Raw genomic sequence first — 18,428 nt, 5'->3', positions numbered from 1 at the left:
ACCTATTTTATTATTAGGAATAGCCTCTTAATATATTGGCTGTGCCATTTTCTGACAGTCTGTTAATAGTGGAGATGAGGAGGAGGATGAAAGTGATGGTGATGATGCAGGTGGTAACAGTTATTGATTACTGAGTACTGATGATGCTCCTAGCCTGCTTTACATCCATTATCTCATGTGATCCTCACGACCACCCAATGAATTCGTTTTCATCTTTATTACTATTTTATGATGAGGACGCTGCCGCATAGCAAGGCTAGGTCACTTATCTAAGGTCACGACTAGTAATAATAAATCACAAAAACAATGCCTAGCATATGGTGAGCCCTCACTTTTATTGAGCCAGGCTTTTGCACTGAATGGATTACCTCCTTCGCTCCTCACAATAGCCCTCGTGCTACTATTCTAGCTCCTACTTGCAAATGAGGAAGCCAAACTCAGAGAAGTATTCCCACGCTCGGATTAAACTCCATCAGCCTGTTTGTTGCGCTCTGCATTCGGTAACCAAACTGGGTTTTGCCTGTGGACAGTACAACTACGTATATTTTGGGGGTCAAGGATTCCCTACAGTAGAGAAAGGGTCAAAGTATTTACTCTGTTTCAAAATTGGGTAGGTAAATCTCAGGTGACTTGCTAATGAGTACTAGGATGGTTTTGCTTAGAATGTACAAAATTTCAGACTCCACATGGCCACGACTCGGAGACACTTGCACAAGCAGACATCCCTGTAAAATCAAAGCAGATGCAAAAGAAGACAGAAGAGGGGAAGAATTCTAGAGCGTCTTCATTTTTGGTCCTGAAGTGAAGAACCAATCTCTTCCACAGAACAGAAATAAATACCACTGTCTTTTATAGAGTGAAATAAATTGAAGTGTTATATAAATAACATCCATAATGCATTTAATCCTCTGAGAGACCATTAAAATTCCTGTAGTCATTAGTGCTTAAGGTCACTTGTTCATTAAACAATCATTTATTATAGTAGGTGCTATGATGGTGTTCTTGAAGGAATATAAAACATGCGCAGTTATATGAGGACAAGACAAAACAATACTCTGAGAACCAGACAATTTTCCACAAATTAAGTCCAAGAGTGCAGAAAGGCTTCAGAATAAAGATACGGTCTGTATGGTAGACTTGTTGGACATGGAAAATTTCTCAGGTATGTGCTTTATGTCCTAGCCTTTGAAGTGGCTGGTGGTTTTACAAGAGTGGAGAGAAGAGAGAAGGGCTTTTCAGGTTGAGGGAATATCATGATGGTAATACCCAGGGTTTCAGCGGGAACCAGTTCATTTACGAAGATGTCACGATTTCCTTTGCCTCAGAAATTCTATGAGAAAAACAGTAATGTCGATCCTAAAAATCGATGCATGTTTTGTCCCTAGAGCTCGTTTAGTCATCCTGAAGCGTTCTGTTGAGGTTTGAACGTGAGCAACTTCAATTTTAATGGAGTTTGTCATTGCTTTAGCTATCATCTTGGAAATTCTTAAGTGAAGTGAAGTACGTAATACTGATTTTGCTAGTGGTTGATAATATACTTTGAGAATGTTACCTTATTGAAAAAAACAATCAGTGACAATGAACAAAGAAAGTTATAATTAAAGGCCTAGTGTTCAGCTTCAGAAGTATTCTCCTTTTTACAAAACCTAGATGTGGGCATTCTTCAAGGGCTTTGGAAATCTAAAGAACGATTCCACTGTAATAGGCATTCCTAACCCATCTGAAGTTCCTCCCTGTCTCTTCTATTCTCGTTATTAGTCTGCTCCCCCATAAGATCCTGGACAAAACAAACCCATCATCTGATCTTGGTACCTATGGAAACATACACACTCCATATTCAATTTTCCATTGGTGGGGAGTTCTCACCAGCCTACGGCCATTTGGTGGTGGCCTCCCCTCCCCCTGCTCCTCCCTTATGGGCGGGCACCAGCAAAGGGCTCTAGGAGGGAGGTGATGACAGATTAGTGATTTCCCAGGCATTTGGGGGTCGTGTGTTCTAGAGGAGCACAGGGTGCATTTTGAGGGGTGGCGGAGAGGTAGGCGCTATCTGGAGGCTGTCGTATTGGACACCCTTACCTCCTGTGCTAACAGAAAGCCCTCCTGAGCAGCCCAGATGGAAACCGTGGCTGTTAAGGCCCACTTCAAGAAACCAGTCTACAAGTAAGGAGGCCAGACAGTCCTTAAGTTGTTAGACAACGGTTTAGGGGCTCATGAAAGGATATCTTGACCTAGTTTCTCGATTTCCATGAAAAGAAGCCTATTAATATAAAGTGCTCCAGAAATCTTGAAGACCCTCGAGGCTGTTTAACACGAGATTTTGAAACCTGGGTCTAGTATATCCTGACAACTCCACGCTGCCTTTGTAGAGTAGGAAATACTGAGCAGTGAAATATAAATAAAATTGCAGTTCGCATCAAAGTAATTTTGGAACGTTATTTTTGCTCCATTTAAATATTATCTATCTTCAGATTTATGCATATAATTACAAGATTAGAATCCTCACTGTCTGCAGAGAGAAAAGCTGCACAGGGTAGTGGCTGATATTATGGTTAATTTTTCTTCTATTTGCCTACTTCCATTGTTGTATGTTTCTAAAGTGAATAAATGTTACTTTTCCAATAAGAAAACAATAATAAATATCATTTTGGGGAAGAGGAAAATGGAGTCCTAATTCCAGGCTAATGGTGAGTTGAAGTAGATATCCATTGCAGGGCTAAATTGCTAAATGTCATGACATAATCATTTTGTGAAAAACACTGTCATGTTGAAATGACAACTTTGTATGACAAATGATACTTTATTTTTGGATGAAGTGAACTGAAAATAAAGCAATGAGTATAGCTCTTTAAGAGCTCAGAGCAGTGTCTAGCATGTAGGAAGACCTACAAACGTAGTAGTGAACAAATAAGTACGTAAACAAATAGAGAAAAACATCCTTTAATGTAAGGTGCTCCTGCTGTGTATTTAGAGAGAATTGGTGTGTTGGCTAAGGGCTGTGAAATAAAAGACAAACAAACAAATAAAACAAAATTTCTCTGGAGAAAAATTATCTTCAGGAAGGCTGGAATTTAGAAAAACTAGCTGAGCAAAGGGAAAGCAATTTGGCATTAAAGTATTAATGCTGGGCATCTTCTATATTGTGATAGGGTAGTGATGGTTGGAACTGTAATAAGTCTGAGTTTCCAAGGATAGGTAGCTCATCAGTAATCAGGTATTATCAATTTTGTAAAAATATCCCACCTGGACATGTCTTATTCATTTAATCATATATTTATCAGTTTTTGTCAGTCTCTCAATAGTGTAACATAATTTTATAAACAAGCAACCAGAAACCTGATTTATTTCTGAGATGGCTAGACCCCTCTCTGGTATTAGTGCTTGTGGTTGGTATCTACTTACTTTTGATACAATTAAGACATGAAAACTGGAGTAAAATGATTTGTAGCCCCTAAGAAAGGGCATGCAATTTCGTTAATTACCCAGAAAAAGGTGGGATCAGGCTTAGTTTTTAATTTTTAGAATTCACATTCTCCTTGGTTCCAAAAATGAATCACTGACAATGAACTATCAAGAATATGACAAACCTTCAAAATAATAAGTAACAGCTAAATGTCATCTTGAAATATTAAAATCCTTCGTAGTGGCAAAAAATACCAAATTTATACAAGAACAGAATAATTAGTTTCCTTCAGAAAAACTTCTGATAAGAATCAATTTATGATGATATTTCAAAAAGAGATTTCTAGTCAAACAGCAACAGAGTGTCAAGAAAGTTGGAATTATAAATCAACTAGGACCTTATGAAATCACTGGCTATTTGGGGGGGCCCATCATGTGCCAAACACTGTGGAAGGAGCTGAGGGCATAATGTTGAGCAGACAAGACACAATTCTGTGCTTGTATTGGGTTGGCCAAAAAGTTTGTTCATTTAGTGAATATGTTGTTCAATAAAGGTCTTCATGAAAATGAAAAGCGTCCTTTATTTGTACTTAAAACCGAACGAACTTTTTGGCCACTCCAATATTACTCAGAATTGCTGGGAGACAATTAGTGACCACAGGTACACATACACATATATATAGTTATAAAATTTGAAACTGTATGGGGTGAAAGTGAAGAGTGTTATATATAGAACAAGTGTAACAAGGAGATCTAATTTAGGCTGGAAGGACAAGAAAAGCTTTTCTGTGGAGTCCTATAGAGCCTGACATGAATTTTGAGAAGGAGATAATCAGGTGAAAAGTGAGGGAGAGAGGTATTTCAAGGGGGAGAAATACATGTGTGAAGGCCTGAGTTAGGAACTCACTCAGCTTTTTTCCAGAACTGAAAGAAAACACCATTATAGGAGCACAGTGAGGAAGAATGCAAGCAACAGAGACCAAGAGGTAGGCAGCGTACTGATGGTACAGCATTTTATAAGTCATGATGAGCAAAAAGCCCACGCCAACCATGACTGTGTGACAGTAACTGCCTTAACCGTGAACGTGAAGTTAGACATAATGATGTCCACAGCACTGCAAACAACTTCCCTTGATTCAGGGAGTCTCAAATAGGTTTGGTTTTGAGAACCATAGTTTAAAAATGGGATTGATTTCAAGTTATTTGAAGAAACAATCTTCTAACCAGGTATTCTGTGGGTCTGCTTTAAGTGTAGGCGCTGAATATGTGGCCATGAGTGTATCTGCAGAGCTGAGCCTGGGTAAGGCAGCAACTCACATGTATTGAGCATATACAGTATCAAGCTCATAACACTGTCTTATTTAATCCTCACAACCACCCTATGAGGTGGATATTATTATACCCATTTCCATAGACAAGGAGATTGAGTCTCAGGAAAGGTAGTGACTTTCTAAAGATGAATGAATAGAAGAGGCAAGATTCAAGTTTGGGTCTCTCAAGTTCATGAAAATGCTATCACAGTGTCACAGTTCCTCAAGGGACACAGCAAGAGGAGCATACTTGTAACCAGACCCGCTGAAATGGGAAGAAAATGTCCTCGTAGATGCCAGCAGCCTCCATTCACTTCATTTGCTCAATCCTCCCTTTATTTATAAATTCAGGCATTCAAGTATTTAAGTATTTGCTTAATAAACATTAATTAAAGACTTAAAAAGACACCTGAGACCACTGAGGAGGGGGAAAAAATGAAGGAGAGGGAAGAGGGAAGGGACATAAAGATATATATGACTCAGGATCTGTCTTCAAGGAACTTAGGAAAGCGAAGTCATATATACACATAACAAGAAAACAGTGGAGAATGTGTTGGGTCACAAGAAAAATACAAGTTAAGATTAACTGCTGCCATTAATTCCTATATTGCAAAATACAGGAAGGACGTCGATGGGTAGAGATGTAAGAGGAGGGCTTTCCAAAACAGGCAGTCATAATTTGAAGGGACGTTTGCTCCAAAAACCATGTCAGAGCCTCTCTTCTCAGATGGACCAAGCTGAAGGGGCAATAGAGCCCTTTGCTCTTAACAGGGACCCATGGTCCAATAAAACATATGTGACATATGGTTGAAATGTCTTCTTCATGTCCCAAATAAAACCTATCATACATGTTTTAATACTTCTCTAGATTATAGAGACTTATTTTCTCCATAATAAAAAAAAAAAGAAATTTCAGTTGTACAACTACCATAGCCTGCTACTGGAGGGGGGGAGGGGGAGGGGCAGGGGGAGGGGCAGGGGAGGGGAAGGGGGGGGGGGAGGGGAAGGGGGAGGGGCAGGGGAGGGGAAGGGGAGGGGAGGGGAAGGGGAGGGGGAGGGAGAAAGTAGGGAAGGAAGCTCCTGATTCTCATTTGCTATTGACCACTTTGCAGACTAGGCATTTCATTGGTAATTCTACCTGGAAGCCTTTGGAAATTCCAGCAAATCCTCTTAGGTGTAGGGTTAAGAGGGTGGGAAATAGGGGGAGAAAGACTATGGACTCATACACTCTTGAGCTGAATATGATTAATTCTCCGGGGGTTAAATGTGATTCCCTCTTCCCACCCCCTTTCACTTACATCAGATAGGTCTGATGAAGAGGGGCTGAAGTGAGGGAAACTTTCTAAAACATTTTGTTTTGTTTCATTTTAAATACACAGCAGGTTGAAACTACTGAGTTGCTCAGCTTGATAGAATGTGGTAAAGGAAGAGGAAGGGGAAGGGGAGATAAGATTAGATAATGGAGGCTTTGAATATCAGAGAGAGAATTTAGATTTTCTGTAGTAAGCAGCACAGAAAATCCTGGATTTGGAACTTTTTTGTTTTCTAATATAACTAGATTTCTAATTAGAGGAAATATGTTGAACCAGGATAGTATTTTTTTCCAGTTATAGAAATAAATCTTATGCATAGAAGATGTTAAGGGTTATTCTTTTTTATTCTTAACCTCTTTCAAGAGCTATGTTATGTTCAGTCTAGAGTCTTCAGTATTGTTAGGGGAGTTAATCCCAAAATTAATTCCAAGAGAGTCAACAAAACTGCAGTCCAGCCAACATTTGATGTATCCAAACAGACATTTACATATTCCCTCCGACTGTCCCTCCAACCAGAATTCATTTCCTTTCCCAATTTCACAAAGGAAATATTCTCTCCTGATGTTTCCCTTGATATGGAAGGTCAAAGAATTAAGTGTTCCTTTTCTTTTTGAAAGCATGTTCAACATGGGGGCTTTTGATATCTTGCTGCAGCCCAGCCATCGTCTAAATCAGATTTTAATAATATCATGACCCATACCCCTTTGTTTCAAAATTATTTTTTGCAGGAACTCAAAGGTAGGGGAGTGTCCATTTAAATACTGATTTTTTTTTAACATCTTTCTTGGAGTATAATTGCTTTACAATGGTGTGTTAGTTTCTGCTTTATAACAAAAGTAAATCAGCTATACATATTAAATACTGATTTTTTTAAAAGACTCTCTTTTACCCTTTCTCCCTTCTTCTCCTCAGAAGTTGAAAGGAGATATTAATGAAAGGGTTAACAGCCTTTAAAAAGTCCATTCTAAAAATTTTCCTGCATTTAGGTTTGCTCACTTCTTCCCCCACTGGATTATAACAGTATGAATTTAGTAGCATTTCATCTCAAACAATTCTATTTTTGAGCAATTAACATTTCTATTTTTCAGGTCACTTTAAACCATCACATATGTGTACTAAAAGTATTTTAATAAAATTATATTGACTTACAATTTTGACTTTAAGATGATTCATAAAGCAAGATTCCAATCTAAATTAAATGAAAGTGGAAGAAATAAATTTGGAAAGTATGTAATTTTCATCTTCTTTCAAATTTTTAAGGACATGTTTTCATTGCACAATGTCCCATAATTATATTGGTAGTAGCTACTTGTTATTGAATGCCCAACTCTGCCAGGCGCCGCTTTATAGAAAGTACAGTTGACCCCTGAACAGTATGGGTTGGAACTGTGCAAGTCCACTTATATACATATTATTTTCAAGAAATACATACTATAGTACTACATGTCCCATGTTGTTTGAATCTGTGGATGTGGAACTGTGGATACAGAGGACCGACTACAGAATTATATGTGGATTTTCAACTATGCAGAAGGTCAGTGATCCTAACCTCCACGTTGTTTAAGGGTCAACTGTATAATAAAAATTCCTGTGAGATAAATGTGACAGCTACGGACTGAACTGTGTTCTCCCCAAATTCATATGTTGAAGCCCTAACCCCCAATGTAACTGTATTTAGAGACAGAGCTTTTAGGAAGTCAGTAAGGTTAAATGAGGTTCATAAGGGTAGGGTTCTAAAATAATAAGATTAGTGGCCTCATAAGAAGAGAAGAGAGGGCCTTCCCTGGTGGCGCAGTGATTAAGGATCCACCTGCCAATACAGGGGACACAGGTTCGAGCCCTGGTCCGGGAAGATCCCACATGCCACAATACAGGGGACACGGGTTCGAGCCCTGGTCCGGGAAGATCCCACATGTCACGGAGGAACTAAGTTGGTGCACCACAACTACTGAGCGTGGGCTCTAGAACCCACGAGCCACAACTACTGAGCCCGCATGCCACAACTACTGAAGCCCACACTCCTATAGCCCATGTTCTGCAACAAGAGAAGCCACGGCCATGAGAAGCCTGCGCACCGAAATGAAGAGTGGCCCCCGCTCATAGCAACTAGAGAAAGCCCGCATGCAGCAACGAAGACCCAATGCAGCCAAAAGATAAATTAAAAAAAAAAAAAGGGGCTTCCCTGGTGGCACAGTGGTTGGGAGTCCGCCTGCCAATGCAGGGGACACGGGTTCGTGCCCTGGTCCGGGAAGATCCCACATGCCGCGGAGTGGCTGGGCCCGTGAGCCATGGCCGCTGAGCCTGCGCGTCCGGAGCCTGTGCTCCGCAACAGGAGAGGCCACAGCAGTGAGAGGCCTGCGTGACACAAAAAAAAAAAAAAGAGAGAGAGAGAGAGAGAAATCTCTTTCTGTCCTTGTGATGTGTATGCACTTAGGAAAGGACATGTGAGGATCCTGAACTTCTGATCTCCAGAACTGTGAGAAAATAAATTTCTGTTGTTGAAGGCATGCAGTCTGTGGTATTTTGTTATGGCAGCCTAAGCTAGTATATGACTGTTCCCATTTTGTGGATTAGGAAGCAAACAGAGGTCAGTGGCAACACTAACATTTGAACCTGATGTGTCTGACTACAAACAAAAGCACTCTCTTTGAATTGCCCTCTGAATTTTGAGTCTGAAAATAATTACTATAGATAGCTCTTTAAAAAAATACCAAACCCTTCATCTGTTGTTTGTTGGTATAGGCATACCTTGGAGATACGGCAGGTTCAGTTCCAGACCACTGCAATAAAGCAAGTCATATGAATTTTTTGGTTTCCCGGTGCATTTAAAAGTTATGTTTACACTATACTGTAGTCTTTTAAGTGTGCATTGTTTTAAAAATCAATGCACATATCCTTAATTTAAAAATGCTCCATTGTTAAAAAATGCGAACTATCATCTGAGCCTTCAGTGAGTCTTGGAAGTAACATCAATGATCACTGATCACACATCAGCATAACAAATATAATAATAATGAAAAAGTTTGAAATATGTGACACAGAGACACAAAATGAGCAAATACTGTTGGAGAAATTGCGCTGATAGACAGACTTCCTTCACACAGAGTAGCCGGCAACCTTCACTTTGTAAAAAATACAATATCTGTGAAGTGCAATAAAGCAAAGCGTAATAAAATGAGATGTGCCTGTATTTTTATTTGTACCAGGTTTAGCAGAAACACACAAAGCCAGTTGATTTCCTTCAGTACATATCATCTGATTTTTGTCTTTTTGTACGTTACTATTTGAGCTCTCAGAATTTCAGGTTAATGATGAAAAATGTAGCCAATCTTTCTGAAAGTACAATGTTCAAAAATCTAAGATTTACTATTTCTGTATTTGCTTTTTGTAAAATGTATTAAATACAAAATATACGGTTTTGTGCCTGAAACTAATTGGCAGTACCCCATTAAACTATATTAAAATTAACATCTATTAATTGGATTAGAAATTCAGTGAGAATGACAGCTGCTAGTGCCTTTTACAGTTACTTTGTTTCTCTATAATCCATATGGCAGGAATCACATAATGCTTTTTCCCCCTTAGAAATAAACACTTGAGATAAAATGATCTGACTCAGTGTGGTCAGGGTATGTGCACTTGTTTTCTTTTTGAAAAATTTTGTAAAAGCTGAGCTATCTTTTTTTTCCTCTTTCACAGGTTTTCACCAGCCATATTTTTATATCTCATTAGCATTGTTCCATCATTATGGCTTCTTGAAATGCACCATGAGACCCAGGTATGTCCTTTTGGAAAGTAGGGAAGTGGAATACTCAGCAATAAACTACATTCATATTATAATCCAATTTCTGTCAGAAATGCACTTTTCTAAGGAACTGGAGTTATCAAGATTTGAATAAGTAAGAGGCCTCAGCGAAAAGGAAGTGAATCCATGATCTGTAAAACCCCATGAAAATGTTGCATTCATTTAAGATTTAAGACTACATCATTCATTAACAATTTGGGTTAGAGATCTTGTTCTTAAGACTTCCCCTCCAATATGCTACAGTTTACATGGGGATATACAATTCTGGTTTTAACCCTTGCCGCTTCAACGAGTTATTGTGCTAAGAACGGGCAGGGCTCAGTCATCTAGCATCCTATAAAATGACATTTTTAGGGACAACAGAAACAAAAAAGAAACCCCATCATCTGTACTCAGCTATACAAATACAATCAAACTTGGAGGGGCTATTTGAAGTAGTCTGTCTTAAAATACAGGCTTTGCAGGTTACAGGAGATTCACTTTTGAGGGTCCTATGAACTGTCTCAGTAAAATAGGAATTTCACCCTAGGGACCCGAAATAAGGGTAAAGGAGAGGAGCCAGGGGACCCACCGTCAGGAAGGGTGGGCTCTCTGTTTTAAGACCACACGGACCTAGAAAACAAACAGTGGGTTCCAATAAGAGTCCCTAATCTATATTAGGGAGATACAGAGGGAGGTACTGATTTTTAAGTGAGCTGCTTCTTGCCTGGGCAACCCTAGGTAGCAGGCTCTAGGCTGGATTCGGTCATTGATTGTTGTAAATGCTCCTGTACAACACTGGGGGTGCCAGTTGGCGAAGTCCATCAGACTGCAGCCTGGACATCACATCTTCAGGGTGCAGGTTACAGGTTCATATGTTTTACAGTAGTTATAATATTATTTTAGGACATTTACTGGTAAAATCTGTGAGACTGTTTCACAGATTTCTTTGCTACAGTTGGTCATTTTATAGCAAAGTTAAGCCTCTTATATATGTTTCAGATATTCAAACCTTATCTGGAAAATGCTTGCTCCAAATTTTAGGCACACAGATGGGAATTTAGTTCTGTAGACTATTTCTGAATTCCACAAGCATGTACCAATGATGTAGGCATGAAGAAAACATTTGTCTGCCTAAATCTCCTGTTTAAAAAACACTGAAGTCAAAGACTCTCTATATGTTTGTAGCAAAAGTATTTTTGTCACAGTAGATTGGTTGGTTCAAGTTATTATAGCTTTTAAAAACTGTACCATAAGGATTAGGGGACTGTTTCAATTTCCTTACTACTTACTGCTTTCAAGGATATGAAAATAAGCTCTGGTGATTTGAATCATTTTTTTCCTTCACATCTAATTCTATGACGTGGCTATCATCCACAATAACAATTCATTTCCCCAAATGCTTTTATAATATAAATGCTTTGCACAGTTAATTGATATACAGGTCCAATCCTATTACAACAAATAGCATGCAACCAAAAGCTCTCTTTTTAAGAAAAAAGAGATTTTTGAGCCCTGGGAAGTACCTCTTTAATTTTCATACTACAAAAGAAATTGGACCTTTAGCAGTAATGGATTTGACTCATTTTGACACTGAGAATTAAAACGAATGCCCAGTGATTGAACTGGGCAGGCTGGGCAGAGACAGAAGTAGAAAAAAGTGAGAGAGAGACAAAAAAGTATTGGCATTGCGTTTAAAGAAATAAGAAATGGCAGAATAAAGGGAGGTAGAGAAATTCTTAGTCCATTCATGTAGGAAATTTTGGTTATGATAATAATCACTTTTTTCATATAGTCCCTTCATTTCGAAGTATTTTCAGATACATTTTCTCATGTATACACCCAGCAACTTCTTAAGTTAGACATGGTATATGGATTTCTATTTTATAGAAGAGGACCCTGAGACTAAGAAGGGTTAAGTAATTTTCCCAAGGCCACACAGCTAATCAACCACAGTTCTGGGGCTTAGAACCTGAGTCTTGAGCCCTAGTGCATTAAACCACACTGCCTTTCTCAATTATGTGTTCTGTGTGTTCCAGGAATTTGCATCAAAATCATCTGGATTTTTCATGATGGGAAAGGATCATTTAATTTCCTTTCACATTTTCCCTTTACTCTATACCCTAAATGCTCTAACCTATGACTTGGCATTTGAAAAACATGCTGGCCTATTTCATGAAAACATTTCTCCTAGATGATCAATTCTGTACCTTCATTTCTGAATCTGGCTGGGTCTACCTGAATGGAAACAAAATGCTTATGACAACAGTTATGACCTTAACTCTTAGTCAAGTCTATTTATGAAGTGGCACAATTCAAGCAAAGGAAATTTTCTGGTCTTGATGGTGTCACAGTCTGGTTGACCCGACGGAGTACTTTCTAAGCTATTAAAAGTTTTAAGACAGAGCCCACGAAAAAGTGACTTGTTGGCACCCAGATCGTGCACGTCACTCACTTACACAATGCTGAATGTAAACAATATTACCATAAAAACAATATAAGTCAGGTTAGGTCTTAGGAGTTAAACCACTGTTCTTTGCAGTCCTAAGGCAGCTGCCACTTAAAGGAAAGTCGTATCAATTTATAACAAATAGAGTTCTAAGACTACAGAGGGACTCAGGTCTTTATACCATAACACGAACTACAAAACTATTTGCTATCAAGTTATCTTATGCTGCAGTATAGATGACGATGTTTTAAAAATAACAAGATGTCTATGGAGTTTCAGTGATAAGAATGTAAAAAAACATATCAGGGTCACCATTTTAAATATACAATCTGCTTTTCATGCCTGTAAGAGAAGTGGTCAAATTTGTTTCCTATTGAACATGAGGTTCTTAGATAGAGTCACCAAACTCCTCTGCAATGAGGATTTGTTGCTCAAAGATTTAATTTGTTATCTTTATTATCTTTTCTCGGAGCCTTAGCTGTACAAAAAAAAAGGGTACAAACAACTGCATTTTTGCTCTTAGAGTTACGGCACATGGCCATTTTTCTTAATTATTCTTGTCATTTCACCTGTAACACTAGTTGTTTCGATGGAAGGGAGGAAAAAAATAGCTTCTTGACAGACTTTCTTTCCTACTTTTCCAAGTAGCTCATAGAATGATCGATGAAGTATCCAGAATAATTAAGAAAAATACACTTCTCACAATGTTAGCATTTAAAAAATAATAATTTCTCTCTAAATCCAAATGTGTGATCATGTGTGTGTGTGTTTGTGCATGTGTATGTGTTTCAAAAGTACGTTTGCTCTGCAGATGTTTTTAAAAAAAACAACCATATATATATATATATATATTTTATTTTTTTTTTACCCATTTGTGAAATAATCATTGGCTACAGTTACATTTTCAAGTGCCACCCCTTTCCTCTCTTTTGTACTTTTTTCTTCTCTTTCTGTACCTCAGATTCCCAGCATCTGGCTGGATAAAAATCATCCACAGTTCACTTGTAGAAATTTGCATGCAAAATGAAAGAACAAGAAGGGGGAAAAGTGCCATTTATTTTAGGTCTATTGCTAAATTTTTTATAAACCTAAACTGACTTCTAAAGTGACACAAGATGTATATGTTGGTGGGTGAATATGTTAATTTATTATTATTTTGGGAGGGGGGTTGCTACAGTGCTTAACAGGCATGACTGAAAGTAACTGAATTATCTATATTAGCAAAATGGTATTTTAGATAAAGAGGCCTCTGGACAAGAAACAAAATCTTAGAATGAATGCTTTGACCAGGATCATACATGCTTTCATTGGTTGTTGCTTTGTTTTATAATTGATCCAGGGTTCAAGGAAGGGAACACAGTGATCGATCATAAGTTCTACAGCTCTCCACAATGAACTCAGAGCATCTACATCCTCATAGACTTGTGGAAAAATAAGACATGTATAGTTGACTCTTTTCTCATATTAGCTGAAAAGTGGTTTTCTATCTCAAGCCTATATTCTGATTTTCAGAAATGTTTATGCATACTGTGAAACGTCACATATTTGCTCATAACCTCTTAGACACATTGAAGCCATCTTAAACTCTACCTACTGTGATATTTTTTGACATACTGCTTTTTAAAACACTTCTTAGTATTGCAGTAGCCAATCTGAAGGAATGTCAAAGAACACCAGCACCAAAGAAGACTTCAATCAAACTCTGTTGTCAACTGAACAAACCAACAGAGCGGATGATCTCATTGAGACGGTGAGAGCTTTCTCACTGTATATTAAAGGATCTAGCAGATCACCTTTTCACTTGGTGAGGATAACATGCTCTATACCTTTCAGCTCATTCTTTCCTAGGGAAATTTGCCAATTGTTTGGCTCAGGAATTCACAAGATAATTGTATTTTAAAATATTATTAAACATATTAAACTTGCATAATAGGCATATATATCTTATATACATTAATAAATATATTTAACCTGCAGTATTAAGGAACCTTTAACACTTAGATCAGACAGTCTATGTACAAAGAGAGATACATACATTTGTGAAGGAATGATATAATGGAAAGACTGGGATCTGCCCTATATATTTTTTAGGTGCTTATGTTAATAAGTCAGGGAAGGTTTCCAGCCAAAATAGAATCGCTTGTTTGTTCTTCTCATGCTTGATATTTGGCAAACAAACCATGACCTATTAGAAAATGATATACTGGAGAGACTCAAGGCCAAGGCCCCTACCACTGAACCATGTTTTCAACAATAAGACAGGCTACAGATTCTGTGAGGTTTAACAGAGCTACTTCAAGCTTCAATCACAGCTTACCCAGATCACTTTGAACAAATCAATCTCACTGTCTCTCAGTTTATCATCTGACAATTGAAAATATTAACACTGCTAGTATGCTTCCTCCAAGAATTAAATAAAATGTATGAGAAGTCTCAAAGAAGTGTGCAAATGAAAGATTATTGATCTTCACTCCCGGCTTCAATCAGGTTAGCATCCTGCCTTGTCTTTTATCCTCCCTTAACCTTTACACTTGACATCAGCACGTGATCAAGAGGGGTAAATAAATTTTGCACAGATATAGTTAAGTCACTTGTATAGATCAGTTGGAATCACTATCCAATCCACTTAAGATCTACACCCTTGTAGTCTTTAGAGATCGTAACTGATAGGGCCAATAATATACTTTAAAAGTTATTTGGAAGTTAAGTGGGCAAGAGATGGCATCCAGAATACACGAATGGGATGTAAATTTTTCTCAGAGTCCAAGAATAGGGGCAGAATAAAATTTGCTAGCTTATGAATTTTTGAATAATATGTTAAATGCTCAGAGTAAAAATAACCTTATAGTTATTCTCTTTCTTTACTTTTAGGTAATGAATAAACACTATTATATATTTTCTCCTTTGATATAGTGGGGGTGTTTTTGTTATTGTTTTTTAAGAAGATGTTGGGGGTAGGAGTTTATTAATTTATTTTATTTATTTTTGCTGTGTTGGGTCTTCGTTTCTGTGCGAGGGCTTTCTCTAGTTGTGGCAAGCGGGGGCCACTCTTCATCGCAGTGCGTGGGCCTCTCACTGTCATGGCCTCTCGTTGCGGAGCACAGGCTCCAGACGCGCAGGCTCAGTAGTTGTGGCTCACGGGCCTAGTTGCTCCGCGGCATGTGGGATCCTCCCAGACCAGGGCTCGAACCTGTGTCCCCTGCATTAGCAGGCAGATTCTCAACCACTGCACCACCAGGGAAGCCCTGATATGGTGTTTTATAGCAATAAAAATCAAAAGAAAGATTTGTACCATGCTAAAAATATTACCAGATTAGTAAATTCCGATTTGAAATCTATAAAAGAAAAATACAGGAATTTTTAAATTTTAATATGGAATTTTTAAAATGTTGCTATGTGTTATACTGGTTACAGAGACTGATGAAATGATAAATTATCTATAAAACATTGCAAAATTGGTTTTTAAAATATCATATAGTACAATGCCCCTAGTAAGTGAAAGGTTTAAATTACTTTCAGTTATAAGGCTACCCCATTTTAAGGACCACATTAGCTTTTTTTTTTTTTTTTTAAGCGTGTTCAGTTGAAAAGAGTTTTACTTTCTTTATTAAGTGAAGAATCATTTTCTGAAAATGACCTTCCACAAAAGCTAACTATTGACTGACAGCCATGGTGAAGAAGGCCTCTCTCTCTAAGGTGATAGCTCATAATCATTCTGTCTGTATGACATTTCTCTTAAACAGGCCAAAGTTTTTGTAAATAACTTATCTACAGTATGCGAGAAAGTTTGGACTTTGGGACTCCATCAGACATTCCTGCTAATGCTAATAATTGGAAGATGGCTTCTACCCATTGGAGGCGGGATTACTCGGGATCAACTCTCTCAACTTCTCCTTATGTTTGTGGGGACAGCTGCTGACATACTGGAATTCACAAGTGAGACCCTGGAAGAAGAAAATGTGAGGTAAGAAGGCCCTGCAATGAAAAGACCTTCTTTTCAAGGTCAGGCCCACACACCTGTCTTTTTGTTCTATTGTTTATATTCTGCATGAATAAGGATTTTCAGGAGATCATATATCCAGTGCTAGAATCATAGAATTTGTTGCTGTTCGGGTACATGTTAGGTACCAGCCCCCTAACACACACACACATATATACATATGTATGTATATACATACATATGTATTACCATATATATATAAAAACTTTATATATGAATATGTCAAGGATGTTGCTGCTAGAGAAAAGGGGCAAATAATATTACCCATGGGTAAGAACAGAGAAGCTCTGACTGTTTGCATGACCACAGATTAGGTGAAGCCGTGGTTATCCGAAAACCTTCTGAGGGTGGAATGACCATCCCTAGCTTCCCTTTCACATGCTCAAGTGTCCAGGAATGTAGCCAATCATAAGGGTCTCTTCTAGAGCAGAGCAAAGCTACCATTCCAGGGAAGAACCTAGAGGTGACATGGAGAAATCACTCCTCTAGCCAGTTGGGGAATTTATACATACTCCCTGACGTGAATGCAGAATGGGGCAGATTAGGTTTTATTTTACTAAATTTTATTTTTAGTCAGTTTTGTTCGAAGTGCCCAGAGGCTATCTGGTGTAGATGCCTATAAATTAAAACTTATTGAGTTCGTACTTTTATTTTTGCCACGAGCAAATAAACTCAGAATCCCTGATCCCAGCTGCTTATGGAACTACTTTCTTACCTTTAGGGATTTAAGTCTCAGTGCCTAAATGTACTTTCAGCTTTGGTTGTTTTGCACTATGCTATAAAAATAAATTGCAGTGAGGCTGGCTTTTAATTCTACATTTTATGCTGTGTTTCTCAAACAACGAAACATAAAGCCGAGCAAAATACACTAACTTACTGAGTAAACTTAATACCCCAGTTGTAGTACAAAGTGTATCTGTAATCATAGCTTACCTTCACATGATCATTTCCTGTTCCATTTCTACTAAGTTTTCTTATACCGTAAGTAGACGTCGAATTTTAAAAAGAATCCAATCTAAGTTGACCCACTGTCCTCAGAATGTTGACTTTAGCTTTGTAGCTTTAATACCAAATATTTGGTCAATGCTTCACATTGTATAACACATTTTCAGATACATTAGAATACTTACAGTACAATGAGGTTACAAGAAAATCATGAAGAAATCATGACCGAGCACAGAAAAACAATAAATAACTACAGGCACAGTGATACGGACATGACAATATAAGGATGATTAATTCTACCTAAATAGAAGTAGACATATAAATGCCAAATATCTAGTGAGATGCATGGGAAATAGGGTAGGAGAGGGGGTTCAGGAGGAATATGTTTTGAGGGGCTGGTTATAAAAATGTGAGAAACGCCAAACTCAGCTACCTTAATGGCCTGTTTATGAGGCCCATCCGCAAGTGACACCAAGAGGCATTTTATAGGTCAGTGTTTCCCAACAGATGTTGAATATTAAATAAGTTAATGATTACAATGTCAATCACCCGGGGGGGAAATACCTTGAAAATTACGAGGGATCATTCATGCACCAACTCTTGACTGATCGTCTAGTGTGGGCCAGGTAGTGTGCTAGTGCTAGTGGAGACTGGGGAGCAAATGGTGAGCAACTGATGAAATAAAGGACACACAATCCTATCCCAACCCAGGTAATTTCAGTTCAGCAATTTCTTCACCCACCAATACATTAATCTGAGTGTTTTTTCTCATTTTAAACTTATACCATGTCCTGAGAATAGAACTGAATAAACTCTGCCCAGATTATTGTTTTTAAGTTTCTTTTCAGGTTTCATGATCTCAGATGAAATCATTTTATTTTTAATATAACTGCATTGTGTCAGTGACCTTCTGTGGTCTCCTCTAGACTCATGCATGTCTCCATCATGACCCAAAGACTCCAAAATCAAGGCCCAGAGAGAACTGAGAGTTTTTAATTCCCTCCTAAGGCCCACCTCCCAAGTTCTGATTTCATCTCAGGCCCCATCTATACTGCAAGAATTAACACTGCAAATTTCCATCTCTTCAAAGGAAATATTAAATCCTTCTCGCTGTAGTGTAGCTTTCCTCTTTGGCCTCAAAAAGACAATCATGAAGCATAAATTTAATAACGACGTGTAGCATCTTTCCTTGTGCTGATTAGCTATTCATATATCTTCCTTGGTGAAG

The 18,428-nt window shown here is 38.1% G+C and overlaps 1 protein-coding gene across 1 annotated transcript in view; it reads left to right on the top strand.

Moving 5' to 3' along the window:
• TMEM26 (transmembrane protein 26) overlaps positions 1–18,428 on the top strand; it is a 44,001-nt gene that overhangs the window by 9,029 nt on the left and 16,544 nt on the right. Inside the window, exons 2-4 of the mRNA XM_027091845.1 lie at positions 9,722–9,800; positions 13,892–14,005; positions 15,999–16,219. Of these exons, the coding sequence (XP_026947646.1) occupies positions 9,722–9,800; positions 13,892–14,005; positions 15,999–16,219 (414 nt within the window). The remainder of the gene's footprint in view (positions 1–9,721; positions 9,801–13,891; positions 14,006–15,998; positions 16,220–18,428) is intronic.

This window comes from Aethalodelphis obliquidens, unplaced genomic scaffold (assembly GCF_003676395.1).
Source record: "Aethalodelphis obliquidens isolate GAN/ISIS:26980383/991018 unplaced genomic scaffold, ASM367639v1 scaffold73, whole genome shotgun sequence".
In the NCBI taxonomy this organism is placed as follows: Eukaryota; Metazoa; Chordata; class Mammalia; order Artiodactyla; family Delphinidae; genus Aethalodelphis; species Aethalodelphis obliquidens.
Note: the sequence above shows the minus strand (reverse complement) of the source record. Positions and strands in the feature narration are given on the sequence as shown.